At 50.9% G+C, this 18,032-nt stretch overlaps 1 protein-coding gene across 1 annotated transcript; it reads right to left on the reverse strand.

Moving 5' to 3' along the window:
* Positions 1-229: 229 nt before the first annotated feature.
* On the reverse strand, positions 230-17,716 carry GDF6 (growth differentiation factor 6). The gene is made up of 2 exons (XM_079143608.1): positions 16,231-17,716; positions 230-1,428 (listed from the first exon to the last, which is right to left on the reverse strand). Exons 1-2 carry the CDS (start codon positions 16,649-16,651, stop codon positions 467-469), a joined length of 1,383 nt encoding a protein of 460 aa, XP_078999734.1. The 5' UTR covers positions 16,652-17,716; the 3' UTR covers positions 230-466.
* Positions 17,717-18,032: the final 316 nt, after the last annotated feature.

An 18,032-nucleotide genomic window follows, 5' to 3' on the forward strand; every position in this document is an offset into this window, starting at 1 on the left:
TTCTTTACATAAGTAGAAACAACCAAGCCAAGATGTATTCAATGGTGGGTGATTCTTTCTCCCAGTTTCCCTTTTTAAACTATTATTCTTTTCAAACCATGGAGCAATTGAGAAACAGGTATGCGTCTCCCTGCCCCCTGCCTCCTATCAAAACCTGTGAGACACACGAAGAATCCAAAGCCACAATAATAAAGAGGAAAAAAAAAAAAAAAACACGAATGAACTCCTTGGCTTGTTTTTCCAGGGTGGCCAAGCAAGGTGTGAAAATCCATATCTCCCTCTGGGTTGGCAGGTGGAAGTTTCTGGGAAGGCTGTGCTCCCTCCCTCCTCTCACACCCTGCTCTCGCTCTCGCGTCCAGGCTGTCCCCCACTCCACCCGCAGCCTTCTCCAAGGCCAGCTTCCTCTCTGCCTCTCTGCAGTCAGGCCTCCCCTGCGTCCCAGGCCAAGGCGGCAGGAAAGGCACCGCTACCTGCAGCCGCAGGACTCCACTACCATGTCCTCATACTGCTTGTAGACCACATTATTGCCCGCGTCGATGTACAGAATGCTGATGGGAGTCAATTTGGTGGGCACGCAGCAGCTGGGTGGGGTGGAGCCGGGATCCATGGAGTTCATCAGCGTCTGGATGATGGCGTGGTTGGTAGGCTCCAGGTGCGAGCGCAGCGGGAAGTCGCACACGCCCTCGCAATGATACGCCTCGTACTCCAATGGTGCGATAATCCAGTCGTCCCAACCCAGCTCCTTGAAGTTCACGTGCAAGGGCTTCTTGCTGCAGCGTAGCCTCGACTTCTTGCCATGCCTTTTGCCGTGGCGGCTGGCGAAGGCTGTGCGCCGCCGCCGCCGGCCGGGCGAGGGCAGCCAAGGCCCGGCGTCCGGGGAGCCCGACGGTGGTGGCCACGAGCCCTCGGCACCCGCGCTGGGGCCCGCAGCCTCAGCGGAGCCCAGCTGTTCACGCATCTCAGCGAACAGGTTCTTGCGCTGGGATCTGGTGAACACCACGAGCAGGGCGCGCTCCTGTGGGGACCGCACCCTCCGGCCGAAGCCCAGACTCCGCAAGTCCGGGGGCGGCGGCTGCTGGGGTCCCCGCGCGCGCGCCTCCACCTCCCAGGTGTCTGGCTCGCCCCACGCGGCCCGCAACTCCAAGCACAGCTGCTTCCAGGGCTGATGGCGCAGGCCCTGCCACACGTCGAAGACCTCCCAGCCGGCCGGGGGCGCCCCCTGCGGGTCTAGGGTCCGCGAGTCCAACAGCAGGGGCGACAGGCAAGGGAAGAGCTGCACGTGGAGCGGCCCTGCTAGAGGCCCCCAGGGCGCTGCGGGCGCCTGGCGATAGAGCCGCAGCTCTGCGCCCACCAGCTCTTCTTTGTCTGAGAGCGTGGACACATCAAACAAATACTTCTGTCTCCGGAGAGGAGTGTGCGAGAGATCGTCTGCGAGATAAAAAATAATTACAGTCAGTTTCACTTAAGGGGGAGATCAGCCGGGTGCTCCCTGGTCGCCCCCAGGAGGAAGAGGGCGGGGAGAGGGCAGTCCAGCTTAGCCTACCCGAGGCCTGGCCGCTCCCGGGTTTCCCGCCTGGTCGGTGTACGGCGTGGGAAGGGGCCAGGACAAGCCCCCTCCTCCGGGTCAGCTCTGGCCCCCGGGGCGGAAATCAGTGGCTGCTGGCAATCTGGCTGAGGCAGCGGCCTCCCGGGTTTTCCCCCCAAGAGGCTGCATAACCATTAAAGTGCCCTTTGTGGTCTGGAGTCTGGGCAGCGCTCCCCCACCCCCCACGTCCTTTTCTGCTGCTTGCTGGTTCTCCTAGTCATTCACATCTCAAATGTCACCTCCTCCTAGAGACCATCCCAGACCACCCTAAAACAGCCTCCCTGGATCACTATCACAGGACTTGGTTTATCACCTTACATATAGGATCATGTACAATTACCCAGTTTATATCTACCTCCTTATTGGTCTGCCTTTCCCAACACCTTTCCTCCCTTCTCCAGTCCAAAGGAGTCGGGACAATGTCACTTGCATCCTGCTCACCACAGCACCTACACCCCTGGATAACCTAGAGTACACGCTGGTCAGTAAGTGTGAAATTTTATAGGAAGCTTTATTCTCAAACTGGTTGCATGGTTAGAATCTTCTGGAAAACTTGAAAAATACCAGTGCTCCAGCTTGCTACAGCAGATAGAACTACTTTCTAAGGATAGATCCTCTAGGAGCTGCCTTCTTGGATGTTTGTTGTCAGCTCTTCTTTTCCAAGATGATTTAAAGATGCAGTCCTACTGTAGACCCTGAAGTTCAAGATCACATTGCTGCCATTAGACAGTTTTGCTGAGGCATTTAGGTCCAAAACAATGCAGATAGAAGAAAGAGCTGCTATGTGATTTCCTGCCTTCATTTTCCTTCTTTCCTTCCTTCCATCTCTCTTTCTTTCCTTTCTTCCCAACAAATAGTAGCAAGATTTTCAGAATATATGGGGAGGAGGGAATAAACAAACGTGAACACCAGAAATTCATTGAGAAGATACTGTAGTCAGTGAGAACTAGATATAAATAGAAGGAGGAAACCTTAGCCATATACCCTTACACACACACACACAATGATAGTCCCCTCTCTTCCTTTCCTTACACCGAATGTGAAATTTCCTTGGTTTGCAACTAGACCTGATGATTTTGTTGTTGTTGTTTTGGGAAAAAGAAATTTGGGACATATAGAGGGCAGCAGGCTTTAAAAATCCTAGGCAAATTCTTCTGAACCAAGACAAAATTGAATTCCTTTTTTGACACATTTGTGCATGAAGCCAACCCACTTCAATGTGCAAGGCGGAAAGCTAACCAGATTTTCTTGGGCTGCCTTCCCATAAAATATTTACAACCCAGCAAATACAAAAATCCCCAAAGCCCCTAGCTCTCCCCAGAAGCTAGTAAAGTTTGGGTCGATTTCAATAGTAAAAGTGTCACTGGGTCCTGGTCAGACCCTCACTGCCTGTCCAGATGCAGCCCAGGGGCATGGGCTCTGGAGCCTCAGCCACACCCATTCGGCACTCTGGACCTGCTGCCCCTCTCTAACACACATGCCCCGACCTGAGACAGAGCTGCAGGAAGGGTAAGAGAGGTGAAAAGGGAAAAGCTGCTAGAGGCAGTTGATTTATGGAAGCCAAGACCTTCAAACCAGTCAGGGTCACATTAAAATCAGGGGGAATTCAGCATACTTTCTTCTTAAGAGAAACTTTGGCTAACCACCTTAGCCACTGCCCAGATTTCTGGACCTATTGCCTTAGACTTCACTTCCCTGCCTCCTCTCACCCCCACCAGGAGGGCTATGATGAGAGGGACAAACCTCATGCACTTGCTATACAAGCTAAATGTTTTGAGGGCTGACAAGTTTCTAATTGTTACTTTATTGACATCAGTTTATAAGGTAGGTAGGTACTTGTATTGTTCTCATACTACAGATGGGAAAACCAAGTCTTGGAGAAATTAATTATCCAAAGTCAGGATAGGGTGATGCTGAGATCCGTTTTTCAGTCTATTTAGTTCCAGAGTTGGAATTTTTAGTCCCTAAGCTCCACTGCCTCACCACTGTGGTCCAAGAGTCTAGAAGAAATCTAGAGTGGCCAGGGTTTTAGGGAAGGGGAACACAGTCTGAACTGTATTTGCACCACTTGCTTGGAACAAAACCTGGGCTCCCTTAGGAAGTCATTTCCATCTCTGCTTACATAACTCTTGAGATAGTCTGTCACTAACTGGAGAGCATTAGGCAGGGATAAAGAAGAACAATTTATATATTTCTCTCCCATGCAACATGGACAGATCAACCTGCTTTCATTATCATTTTTTAAAAGTGTGGGCTAATAAATGGTTAGTTTGCATGGCTGAATCAAAACTGAGGCAAGCATGTGTAGCAAAGGGTGCTTTCTGATTCTGCAACCTTGGAATTTGTAATAGTCTTTCTAGCAAGACCAGTCCACATTTACCCTTTCAAGGACACTGAAAAGAATGCAAACAGGGCCTTCAGCTTCCATCCTGCTCTGTTCTCTTGCCACTCCAGTAGCATCCCACACTCCCAGGGGCCTCACCTGCATACAGGTAAACCCACAGGTCCCTGCCTCCCAGCTCAAGAGGCACACATATACAACAGTAGTGTGGTTCTCTTTCAGGAGGATAGACCTGCTAAAGAAGCCCTCCAGGTATTGGAAGTAGTCTCAGGGTTATTTGTGCAAGAATTTTGTGGCCCAAGTACCTAGAGGTTTGTCTAGAATATTGGCTTTTAAAGCCACTAACCCTGCCGTGGTCCCTAAATCTATAACACAAGCAACCCAGAGAAAGTGTTAGAAATGCTAATTATCTCAAGCCCTAGAGGTCTGAGGTGCATTTCTAATGAGCTCCCAGGTGATGCTGATTCTGCATGTCCAGGGAATCACCCTTTGAGAACCACTAGTGTAGGAAGGTATGTCTCCTAGGCTTCTTTGATTCCCCACTATATGGGACACTGTATGGGGAGGGGTGTCATTGGAGGAGGGAAAAAACAAGGCCCTCCAAAGCACTGGGCCCAAAGCAGGGTCTTAAGCTGGTATCACCAGACCTAATCACTATCTAAGTTCTTTCCTGGAAGCCCCAGACACCTTCATATTTTTAAAATCCTTTCAACCACATCCTCTCCCACTAGGTTTCTAGGACCTCTAACCCCTAAACAGAGGGTCCATGAAGGTGGCTGCTCTACACAGATCCCCTACAGACCACATTCCCCACCTGCCTGAACCTGCTCTAGAGCCATGCATCACAGAAATAGTCCAGAGGAGGCCTTGCCCTGGGGAGTGTATGCATCACCAAATACTGTAACCCTGTAGACACTACCTGTAGACCTGGCTTCACGAAGGCTGGCCCAGGTACAAGGGCCACCTGTGTGCAGGAACCTGGCCCTCCCCACAGCTGCACAAAAACTACTCTCCCACTAAGTCCTATGTAAATGAGGAGTAATGTCATAAAATGACTCCTATCCCTTGACTAGATTGCACTTTTCATTCCAAAATTCACTTACATCCTGGAAATGAAACCTAAGCTTTAGGTATTTAAATTGAAAATGATCAGTAATATATCATGGGAGTTTTGTATTTTGCTTTTACTTTGAATTGTTACAACTTAGCTCACAGCCCAGTTAAGTTAGTGTCTGCTGAGTATTAGACATACTAACCTTTCAAGTTACAATTGCTGGATTTGTTTATTCTCTCTCCCTGGGAGGTGGATAGAGACAGGAGGAGGAGAGAAAGAAAAGAAGGAAGGAACAAATCCCTGGCATATTTGAAAATAAAATCCATAACACAGCAAGCAAGTTAGTAAAAAGCTAAGAGTTCCTCATAAGTATAGTTCTGGTGAGCAATTAATTAAAAATAATAATATAATAAACAAAATAGGGGAGAGAGGTTGTTCAAAGAGTACAGTGTTTCCATAGGTGAAATTAATGTAATTTAAAAATACAAAAATAGGCAGGGTGTGGTGATGCACATTGCAATCCCAGTAACTCTGAGAGGCTGAGCAGGATGATCATAGCAAGTTTAAGGCCAGCCTCAGCAACATAGCCAGGCCCTAAATAACTTTCAGAGACCCTGCCCCCAAATAAATAAATAAATAGGTGGTGTGTAGTTCAGTGGTAAATCTTCCCTGAGTTCACTCCCCATACCTAAGGCTGGGCAAATTTTTTAAATACAAAATTAAAGAAGAAAACAAGTGAGGGAACAAAAAAGGAACTAATTACTTACTAGATTCTGATGTGCCCACATTAGATGAGGAAATTGGCTTAAAAAGGTAAAAGCACCTGTTCACGGGTCACAGTATGGGGCTGGAGGAAGCTGGAGAAGTGAACACCAGAGTAGAAAGGAAGACCAGACTCCCAGGAACCCAGCCCCAGGGCAGCCTGAGGGAGGCCCCACAGTGCCCCTGAGGTGGCCTGTCCAGGTGCCTCCTACAGAAGACTGCTCCCCTGAGCCAACCTGCAACAGAGTTCCAAAAACCAAAGTTTCCTTCACTGGGGACTTGGGGACACAAGGAAGGAACCCCATTTTCCCAAGACATCACTAACATATGTATGCTGCTTGAGGTCCCTCTTGAAGGTTCAGGTTGGATTTCTTGTCACTTGACAGATCCAAGAATGCACCAAAGCTCAGTTCTTCTGACCAGCACAGACTTCGAATTCCCATCTCTGAGTTTCTGGTGACACTAGATGGCTACTGGTCAGATGGCCAGCCAAACCCAGCAGCCCTGCCTCAGCCACACAGTCACATCTCCCACACACATCCCCTGAGGACAGACCCTGTGACTATGCAACATCTCAGAAGACAGTGGGCTTTCCCAAACCTTTTCCCATCCCCTCATTTTAGAGACAGCAGCATCATTGAGCATCATGATAGGCACTTGCTAGGAACTTTTATGACATTTTTCACTGAATCCTTCCTGCAAGTATCAGAGATCATTCTTACTTTTATACTTATTTATAGATGAGGAAACTGAAGCTCTTAGAGGTATCTCAACATGGCCATTGTCTCCCAACTGGTAAGGCACAGGCAGGTGAAGTACTGCAGGTCTGATTCCAAACCTGGACCACCAGTCCTGAGACCATATCCCATTACATGGGTCCTGATTGGCAGTAGAATGAGAGGAAAGGGGAAATGGGATGAACATGTATTCATCCTCGATATAATCAACACTAGGTGGGCTCTGTTTCCCTAGCCTCCTCCCTTTTCTTTACCAGAAGGAAGACTTCCAAGCTCAGAATTCATGGCCAGATTTGGAGTCATTTCTCCCATAGGTATCTCAGCTTCAGCACTGCCCTGAGATATCAATGTCCACCAGGTTGGAAAACAGGCCAATGTACAAGATGAGTGAAAATGAACCACCAGTTCCACCCCCTGGGACGTCAAGGCCTCTCGGGCTAATCAGTGCTTCAATTATTTATTGTGCACTTGGGATACAGTTATCTCCTGGGTATCCCAAGAGGATGTACATATTCCTGAGCCAAGACGTGTTAAGATCTCAGCCTTATGAAATAATGGCTATTTCCTAAGCATCCTCACTAATTGGAGGATTTGAGAACAATCCATACAGTTCACCTTTTCCAGAGTGTTCTTGCTTGACCCCAGTACTCTTGCTTGACTTACCAGCTTAATCATTGTAATAGTGAATGCCCATATAGCACCAAGTGCTGGGCATGATCTAAATTATTTTAATTCTCAAAAATCACCTATAATCTATTCACCACATACTGCATACACCTATTGAAGTTTCATGTGGCACACCATAAATATGTACAAGTATTGTGTCAATTAAAAGTAAAAAAAAAAAAATCATTTTTTAAAAACCTGCCCCTGAAAAAGGTATCAATATAAATTAAAACATAGGAAACTTTTAACTAGCCCAAGACAGGAGCTGACAGGTTAGTTCCAGTATCTGCCACTACTCTAGATGTCCCAGCCCTTGATATCTGTGCCTGGGTGTTTTAGCTCCTACATATTTCCCATGCCTGGAAGGAGGAAGGGTTTCTTTCCTGGTTTGCAGAGTCACGCATTTCCTAATCAGCAGAACCAAAGAAATTTCACAATAGGTTATATGAAAAAGAACTTTCAAGGAAAGAAGTTTCTCCTCTACAAAATGATGATTATAATTACAGCTCACATGGCCACTGAGCAGGGCAAATGAGATCAGGTGTGAGAAATTTCTGAAGAAGTTATACAAGTGTGAGTTACTACTGACAATGTGAAATGAGCATAGGAATTTACAGTCTAAGCAATATAAATTTCAATCCTGATCTGGGACCTAATGACTGGGTGACCTTGGTTAGTTTAGGTTACATATTCCCTTCCAGACTCATATATCTCATGTGTAAAATAGGAGAACCACTGCTACTTTGCAGGATCATTGCAAAGGTCAGAGTCAAGGGCACCCAGGACAGTACACAGTACATAGTACATGGAACACCCCCAGAAATGCATTCAAAATTACTCTTAACTCCCCAACATCATGGTAGGGAGAAGTGTAGCCATCTTTTTCTTGGCCTCTTTTAGGATGTGTGACCCAGTTCTCTCCACAAGATATCCAGAAGGGAATGGATGAAAGGTACTCCTGGGCGTCATGGATAAAGAAAGCAGCAGGTGCTTCCCCTTCCTGCTCTTACTGCTCATAGGGGGTCCAGTGAAGGTCAAGGCTCATAGGGATTGCAGTCTTGTCCCTCTTATACTGATTCTTCTCAGTCTCATCATGACATTTCTGACAACGATGTCTCTTCCACAATGCGGGATGACCAAGGACCTCTACCCCATCTCATCAAGGATTGGGTCTCTCTGCAAGTTTTCTCCTGGGGTGTGGGAAACAAGGCAGTGCTGGCCAGTGTACTAAGCTCTAAGACTAACTGGCAGGGGCAGGGGCAGGGGCAGCCCTGGGAGACCCCGGAGTTCCGCTCTCTTCTCTTTGGCAACTTTTCTGGTGCCTGCCCGGTCTACAGTATTTGCTGGGTAGAGAATTCTCATCTGACAAAGGGCCACTCACATGTTGGGGCAGCACGTGTAGAATTGAATGACCCTTGGGTTGCAGGACCCTACCGTGAGGTTGGAACCTGCTGCGTCTGTCAGTTAGGAAGGTGGCCTTGGTGTGTCTGTATCTCTTCACCGCCACACACTCACTGGCCTAACTTTGCTCCAGGTCTCTTGGCTTTCCCAAATAGTTGACCTCCGTTTCTCAGTTTCTTTTCTCTTTCCAAAGACCGTCAAGTCCCAATGCGAGTCCTCCACCAAGTCTCTGCTTTTAACGTCCTCTTGCCCTAACAGATCTGCACCCTCCTCACCTACAAAGCCTGAGCTTTGTAGACCCTGTGGGCTAAGCGTTTCTGGTAGTCTACCAGGATCCCCGTGGAGAAATTCCTCTGTCAAGCTACGGATCGGCATGGATGCAAACGTGTGAAGCTTGGGCAGGGCAGAAAGAAGGGAAAGGGAACCTTGGCTCCCACACGAAAGAAAACAAATTCACGCGCTCGCAGCGGAGCCGCACTAGGCTTCCAAGGCGGCAACTCCAACCCCACTCGCACTGATTTTTTTTTTTTTTTTTTTTTTTTTTTTTTTTTTTTTTTTTTTTTCGGACGACGAGGGCCAGGGAGCAGACCTTTCCCCTGAGCACAGAGTACATCCAGCAGAAGCCTCCTTTTGTCGCTATAGGGCGGAACTTATTTATTTACAAAGTAGTTTGGATGAACTTTGTCGTGAAAATTCCCTGGGCTCTCGCTTTCTTGATGGGCGGTGGCGGAAGAGCCAGAGAAGAGCCAAAATCGAAGACACTTCCCTAGGCATCTGTCGTCTCACTGCGGTAGAACCCTGGGCTCCAGACCATAGCGGCTCAGATCGTCATTTGACAACACAGCAAATCAAAATCAGTCAGAAGCTCGCGTGCCCAACCCTCCCTCACACCTTGCTGCCTTGTGCAAGCAGTCTGCTCTGCCCAGGAGTCTTCCGCAGGTCACCGCCCTTATCCAGGGATGGCGAGTGTTGGGCCCGGACCAAGGTGATTTGCTGGGGTGACCTTCCCTGAAGTGTCCGCAAGTAGCCAAGGGAGAAACACCCGCACTCTAGGAAGGGCGTGGTGTTCGCTCAGTCCAATAGCCGCCCTCCGGGGCTGGGACATGACCAGCCGCTTGGCTTGCAGGATTCAGTTGAAAAGTAGAAGAAAAGGTGCCCTCCCCAACCAGCACAGAGGTTGCAGGTGGAGGGAGGGGTTCAAACTGGTATGTAGTCGTGGGCAGAATGTTGGGCTTTCAACGCTTTGCGGTTCTGCACAGAAGAAACTGCAGTGATTTCTTCTTTAAAGTGCTGGATTGGGTCCAGACTCAGAAGAAAGGGATCGTGGCAAGCCCGCTTAGAGTTGGATCTTGGTCTGACTTCGGAAACAACGAAACGACGAAACAAAATGAGATTCGCGTTGTTAGTTGTGGGCGGTAGTCACAAATTTTTTCAACTTCTCTCCCCAGGAAGCCTCCAAGCGGCGGTAGTTGTGGAAGTTGGGAAGGGGCTGTTTGCCTAGAAGCCAGGTTTGCAACGCAGGGGCACCAATTTCCCTTGTCTCCTATTTAGGGATGACCCCACCCAAAGCCAACCCTCCACGCTGCCCTGTTCCCCCGCACTGTGCTCTTAGCTTAAACTCAGCTCCAACTTGTGCTAGAGGCCCGCCCTTCTCGTCTCTTGCATGCCGGCTATCTGGTCCTTAAACCAAGCCCCGCCCCCAGACTCCCGGGCCACTAGCTGAGCAGCGCGCGCTTCTCCAGAAATGGTCGCAGCCCGCCAACCATGTGTCTGTTCCTAGTTCGCGCAGCTCTTCACTCGAAGCGGACCTATCCGTCGGTCCCCAGCGGTGCCAATGGACTGTCCTAGAAGGTAGAGGATCGCAAACCTGGCACCGTTCGACACACAAGGACCTACTTAATTCCAGTGAATAGGAGATACCATTAAGACTTAAACAGTAGGGACGTGGGGAGGGGGAGGAGGATGCCAAGCAGTGGGTGCAGTGGATACACATCCCAGCTTACCACACCTCAAGGGTTCGGTTCAATTCGGTCCATTCCCCCAAAGAAAGCATCGTTGGACCCGGGTTACTCGATACGCGAGGGATTATCGAACTAATGCCTTTCACGTTAGCCAAAAGCCCCCAGGGTTATTGTTGATTTGCCCTGGGTCGTTGGAAGCATGCAGCAGTGCTGGCAGGAAGCAAAAGTTCTGGTTCTACCCTATTTCTAACCTACTCTTTTCTCCCCGACCTCTCTGTTCTGTTCTCTCCCCGCCACGTCCCCAGGTAGATGAACCACTATGAGAAAGGCGTGCCAGCGCCCCCAGGACTCCTGCTGGGAAAAACAGGCTGTACTAGGGCCTCCATCAGTGCTGCACCTCGCATTCCCAGCGGGCACAGGCGGCATGCGTCCTCTGTGGTTGGAAAGGAGAGCTTTCAAGTCCTGAGCCTGTTGAGGGGGAAGGGGGAATAGATGTCACAAAGCCTGCGGTGGGCTGTGGCTTGGGTGATTTTTAATTATTTTTTCTTAATGTACAGAAATGTCGATACCCTCCCCCACCAACAACTCCATTGCTCAAACTCCCAAGGCCTGAGGGCCTTCATAGTTGAGAAAAATACACAGTGTTCTTGTCAGATTATCCTTCCTTGTCAAAGAGGCTCACCAAGAATGGTGGTTGCAACCTGCCTTCTCCCTGCAGAAGACACTAGGTGTTAACTTCTTGCTTTTCCCTGTAAGGAGTCCCTTAAGGCCTTAGGAATGGGGATGACTGTAACTGATAACAATAAGCCCGTGGGCAAGGAGTTGGTTTGTGGCTTTTAACACAGAATCATCCTACCTAGAAGAATAGAACACACTTCTAGTTTAAGGCTTCCTCTCCTCTTCCCCTAGGGCTTTTCCCAGAACCTTGGGGTTCACCCGCAGGAGGAGCATCCTGAACCTGGACTGCCACGCAGACTCCGCACTGGTGTCCCTGCCCAGGCGTTCTCACACGCACACACTTGAACGCTTAGCAAGCCTTTCCCAAGGTTGTTCCCTCTTTCCGGGGAAATAAAGCCTAGATTGGAACCTTCTGCCGGCTTCCTCACTTGGCCGTCTGGTCTGAATTAGTGTTTTTATAAGGGACTCAAACAAATCGAATACAAGGTCACCAAATAATTAACAGTTGCGAATTCCCTCCGTCCCCATTAAAATACTTCCTTGCTTATATTTCATTTTCCGTTTGCCAACGACAACAGGGTCCCGGCAAAAGCGCTGCGGCGTTGATTACACCGTTCTGCGGCCCAGGTCCGCCCAGAAACCCGCTGTTTTGCATAAACATGATGTACCAGACGAACTTCAATTGTGGGGCGTGGCGGGGGGGCAGCTATGTGGCTCTTTGAATGTCCTCCCGGCAGATGGCAGATGGCCTATCCTCAGCATTGTCCTGCCCTGGCCCCTGATAATCACGACCCACAGGGTAACGGGAAAAGCCAACATACAATTAGCAGCAGACTCTCGGGAGAGTCATTTCTAGGTGTCAATTTCCTCAAGGATGTTCCGACCTCGTTTTGGTTTTTATCTGTTCCTCACTGGCTCCTTTCTAAGAGCATTGTTGTAAAAACAACAACAAAAATTAAAGAGTATTCTCATTCCAAAGCCATCTGGAAACCTAATTCACAGCAATGTTCTTATACTCATTTTGTTTCCTTCATCCTTGAGGGTTTTTTTTTTTTTTTTTCTTATATGGTGCTTATCACTACATAAGCTGGCAATTCTGAATGTTCTCTCTCCCTCTCCGCTCCCCCTGCTCCTCCAATCCCTCAGCCCAGTTGAATTCATACAAGTTTTAATTGTCTGTTTTTCCCAAGCCCCACGACTGGGGGCCTGGGGCTCCAGTACTAGTGTCCTTTTTAGTGAGTGATTTCATGAGCTAACTGTAATTTCACTATATCCATTTGATTCTATGACCACACGCGCACACACACAGGCACATGCTTTCTCATCTTTATCAATCCAAACTCACTTTTAAAGCACGATATAAAGACATTTGTAAAAGATCAGGGATCCAATGAGTTTTGTGCCTCTGCTAAAATAAATACAGGAAGCCAGGTACAACACAAATTCAGACCTTTAAATTCAAAGTTGCATGAGAACTCTTAACTAGATCTTAAAAGGCTAGAGAGGAATATTAGGCCACAAAGAAAATCTTTTCTTTTTCTTCTTCTTCTTTTTTTTTTTTTTTTAACTTCTTCTTGCCACCATCCTTAAAAACTTCCTTACCCTTACTCTCCCTATATAATACCTTGTTTTGCATTCAGGGTCTACTATCTTATATGAGTTTCTCCAATCACTAGCTGAGTGATCTTGAGCCACTTACTTAACTTCTCTGTCTTAATGCACCTGTACAATGGGGAAGTTACAGGGGAGAATTAAATGAGATAATTCATATAATAGATTTTAGCACAGTACTTGGCCCACAGTAACAGTTCAATAAATCTTAATTGTTATTATTACCCTTAGATATTTAAAGAGCAAACCAAATGGAAGGACTCTTTTTAAAAAGTCTTTCAATAAAGTCTCCTCATGGAAGGTTGGGAGAGGTGGCAGCAGGTGGGATAGTACAGGTGACATCTTCATAGAGTGAGAGCACTTTTCACTCATTGAAAAGTGAGGGCAGAGTTAATCTCGTCCATTCTCAACCTGGGGCTTCAGGTATAACTTGTGCTCCCAGCTGAGGAAGGCTTTTTACAAATACTGTGAGTCACTCATACTCCTTGAACCTGCTTTGGGGCCCCTTCCTTTATATTTGCTCCTCCCCTTGGGGGATCCTTGCTCCTCAGAGCCAAGCCTGCCACACTCTTTGGCGCTTTAAACATCCCTGAGGCAAGGCGCCAAGTTAGCACAACTGGCACAGCACTAGGCTGGCCCCTGCTCTTTCCTCCTTGTCCTGCTATCCCTGAGTTGGGGGAGGGGATGTTGCAGGGTTTGGCGCGTTTAAGAACCCCCGCGTGAGACGGGCGGAAGTCCTCGCCAGCAGCCGGGGATGCGCGGCTAGCGGGTCCCTTCCATCACGGGAGACTAGACACCGTTTGATATGTTATGACATGAACCCTCAATTAGATCGCTGAGTTGAAACACTCCAATCAGGGGCCCGATGCTAAGCAAGCCCCGGAAGGTCCAGCCCGAGGTCACCGCCGGTGACACATCAAATCAAAATCAGTGAGAGAGAAAGTGAGGCTTTTCCTTTATCAAGCTAGGGCTGCAGCCAGCAATGTACCCCCTCCTCTGCGCGCCCCTCCCGCCGCGGCTCGGCACTCCTTCGCCCCTGCTTGGCGTGCGACAATCCGCATCGCCTTCCTGGACAACTAGCTGTGGTTCTTCGCGTTTTCTGGAAATTGGGGAGTGAAGGAGACCCAGCCTTTGAAGCTGCGGTTTTCGGGATCAGGTGGCGTCTCCCACCCGTCCACTCAGTGGACGGCTCGCAGCCCCAGCCCTTAACGGCTTTCAGGGATTGAAGCTGGACGGACGTCGGGGTCTCTGTCCGGCTGGCCTAGAGACCTTGGCTTGGGAACAGAGACCCCTCCCCAAAACCCCGAGCCCAGGCGGGAAGCCAATCCCCTCCTCTACCTTGGGCTCCCAGTGCTTCACAACGCGGTGCCTCGGGGTCGGGGGTCGGGGAGGCTGCAGGGCAAGAAACGGTGAAGACAGTTCGGTGAAGAGAGTTCTTATCTACAAGGGACCTGGTGCCCCAAGGGACACACCCTCCCCCTTGCCTGAATTCCGAAGGTCTCCATAGACATCTCGGAACAGCCCGCAGGGTCCCTTGGTCCGGTGCCAAACTCACAGGACACAGCGAGCCAGTCAGGGGTGCCTGCTTTGGGGGAGGAGCGAAGATTCTTGCCACTTCCCGGGAAAAGAAAATGAGCGCCCAACTGCCGGCCAGCCTAGGCCTTCAGGATTTCTTCCCTCAGGGAAGGCCTCTTGAGTAGTTTTCTTTTAGCTTCCTTGGCCTTTCCTTTGGCAAGGTACAGAAAGCGGAAAATTAACAGAGGACTTGGAGGCAGTATGGCAGGAGGGTGCAGACTAGCAGCGGGAGTAGTACCCAGGCAGGGGACCCAGTTGCAGCACTAAGAAGAAGCCACATGTCTTTGCAAAGGTGACTTTTGTAGTCCTAAAATCATCATAAAATATCTGGCGTTAATTTGCCGTCGGGACCTTTCAGCAGCTAATAATCCCTCTGACCTCGGGCTGCAGCGGCGCACGCAGCGTGGGCAGGACCTCCGAGCGCAAGAAACCCGACTGCAAGGAAGACGCTAGGGGCTTGAGACGCTGCAGAGCCAGGGCTGGGAGCCGTTGACTCTCCAGCGACTTTGAAAAGCTTTTAAGAACGCGCGAGCACTCAAGCAGTTTTTACTGAGGTAGTTGAGCAGTCTATTCTGCAGGAACCCCCAAGGCTGTCTGGGTTCCTGGGCAATCCCACTTTCACCCACCTGGAAGGGGAACCATTAAAGTCGCAAAAACTGGATGGACAGCTATAGCTGCCTAAATCTCTTATCTTCTCATTCCTTACTTCTCATTATCTTCCTCTTTCCCTTTCCTTTCCTCCCTTCCTTTCTTGCCTCCCTACACATTTTTTGTCTCTCCTCGTTAGGAGCGGTGGAACTTTCTCCAGTTTCTGATTCCAGGGGTAGCGCGAAGTTTTCTGGAGAGCATTGACACACTGAGGACCTGCGATTATGGCGAGAAGGGGGTGCAAGCATTTTTGCAGAGTCCCACACGTGCACCGCTTTGGCAGAGGGGAAGCGGGGTAGGGCCCCTAGATAACGCAGAAAGAGGCTAGTTCCCTGGCTTAGAAATGTACCCACGTGCGGTAAGTACCAACAATCCCCAAACTGCCCCCAGCCCGCCCCTCCACTTGCTGCCTCTGCCTTTGCAGAAATCAGAGGCTCTGAGCCTCTGGGTGTTTGATGCTAGAGGGGAAAAAATGGTAGAAGGCGCTGGGCACAAGACCGGCTGACCACTGACTGACGATTCCTACACTCCTTGCAGGGACACGCGGAAAACCCACGCGGCATCTGCACCACCACACTGCCTGATACCGCTAGCTGACTCGCTCCCTCCACAGTTAGACTAGCTGGGGCCGGCTTTTCCCGGAGAGAATAGAGCTTTGGGGTTTCCATTGCTAGGTCCCGCCCGGTTCGTCCCAGGCCTTGGACTGCGCATCCTGCACAACTCAGGACTCGGAGGTACAATGTCCATCATTCCTAGCCCTGACGCTTCTCCATCCCTGGTCGTCTGCCTACCACTTCCCTTCATATATATGTCCTCCACTAGCCACCAGATGAGTGGCCACCACGCTGCTCCCTGCAAAAGACGGGAAAGGAAGAAAGGGAGGAAGGAAGGAAGGAAGGAAGGAAGGAAGGAAGGAAGGAAGGAAGGAAGGAAGGAAGGAAGGAAGGAAGGAAGGAAGGAAGGAAGGAAGGAAGGAAGGAAGGAAGGAAGGAATAAGCAATAAAGGGAATATTGCAGACTGGAGCAAAATCTGCAGCCTCATTCAGAAACTTACTCCGGCTTGAGAAAAACAATTTAAAAAAGAAAAGAAAGGGGGAGGCGTCCAGAGCGGGAAGGGAATTCACAAATGCAGCTTCCTGCCAGAGCTGGAGCCGCGCTCTGGCTGCGGAGATCCAGCCGGAGAGGACTTAGGCGTCTTCTTTGCCACTTACCTAGTCCTCTGTCTACAAAGCTAGTGATCGTATTAGCCGACTTGGAAGACTGGAAAAAGCTGGCATTGATGCCCAGCTTCTCTGCAATGGAATAAGTCCTGTAGATTGACAGCATGTACTCGTGGGGCACCACGCGCGGACCTCTGCCGGGCTGCTCCTGCGCCTGGGTCTGCTGAGACGATTGCCGCTGGGGCTCGTCTTGCGGCCGAGGCTGGGGCTCCGGGAGCTCCTGGGGTGTCCGGCCCGCGGCACTCTCTCGCTGCACCCGCGGCATCTTCCCTTCCCTGCGGCTCCTCATGCTCTTGGTGGAGTCCAACTCAGCGGAGGACGAGGAGGAGATGGAAGCCTGTTGGAAACCGGGCAAATCCCACAGGAAACTGATGAGGAAAACTGCCGAGAGCAGGACCCTGGGAGTATCCATGGCGAGAAAGTGACTGCGTCTCCCCAGGCGGTGGCGGCTGCGCTGGGCTCCAGGGGCACAGAGTGGCTGGACAGCGGCTGGGGCCCGGCTCCTCGGGCAGATTCCGAGTGCGAAGAGCCGGGTCCCAGCCACACAAACCCCGGCCCTGCCACGCCCCCTCCCGCCCCTCGCAGGGAGGGGAGGGGAGACCGGGCAGTGCAGGGGAGGGGAGGGTGGGAGGAGAGGCCGGGTGGTGCGGGCAGGAGGTGTGGGGGAGAGGGGCTCGGTGTGCCGGTGTAGCAGGAAGACGCAGCGCCCCCGCGGGACGCGTGCGAGGTTGCCGGGAGGAGGGCACAGAGCCGGTCCTAAGCTGTGTCCTGGGGAGGGCGGGTCGCTGTCCCGTGGTTGCGGAGCGAGGGCCCTCCCTCAGCGACAGTGTCCCCCTAGCACTCTCTGAGGAGCGGTCGCTCCGAAGTGCCTCGCAGGCTCTTGGTTCTTGCCAACCGCTTGCACTTTCCTGGGATCCAGCGGCCCCGGTCGAGGAAGGCAGCGGAGGCGGCGGCGCCCCCCAGAGACAGCTGGGAGCAGGCGCCCGTGCCGCTGGCTGCAGCTGTGGCTCCGGGCGGTGGTACCTTCTCTCCCGGGTCCCAGCCGCCAGGCCGGTCCTTGGCGGTCCTCAGGGACCAGCCCAGAGCCTGAGAAGCCTCGAGGTGGGCCCGACGCAGGGCCCAGCTCCGGACAGTCCCATTCTCTCGGTGGGGTACCGCTCTCCACAAAGACAGGCGTCTATTCCCGACCCTCGAGGTCAGGCAAAGGCCACGAGTCTTTAGAGCTTGGATCGATGCTAAAAGCTGCTGCGCTCCCCTGCAGGCCCCAGCCTCTCCTCTCGCAGTCCCCAACTTCGGACGCTGGCTTTAGCTGCTTCGTTTCTCCTTCGCCGACTCTCGAGCTTCTGTGGCCTCTTGCGGCCTGCCCCCAACCTCAAGTGCAACCTCATTTTCTCTCTCTTCTGTCCCTCCTGTCTTCAAGACTTCCTTCTTCTCCAAGTTCCTTCTGCATTCCAATCTTTCTTTCCCCAGCCTGCTTTTCTTCTCGCACTGCCCTCCCATCTCTCTCTGCTTCCCACCCTCTCTCTTCCCGGCTTCCCCACTCCCCTTCCAGCGGACCCCTCCCTTTGCAGCTCTACCCCAATCTGTTTCTCTTCAGCCCAGCCTCGCCCCATCACGAGTTTCCTTTATCTGTCCCCAGATTCCCAGTGCCTGTCTTCCCCGCCCACTGCCTCGCTCCTTCCTGGGCCTGAACGCAGGAAGACTGGCGGCGGAGGGCTGCTCCTCGCTCCCACAGTGCTCTGTGCCCTGGACTGCTATAGACAGAAGTTTCCTTACACATTTATTGGGTACTC

The sequence above is a fragment of the Sciurus vulgaris genome, assembly GCF_902686455.1.
Source record: "Sciurus vulgaris genome assembly, chromosome: 1".
In the NCBI taxonomy this organism is placed as follows: Eukaryota; Metazoa; Chordata; class Mammalia; order Rodentia; family Sciuridae; genus Sciurus; species Sciurus vulgaris.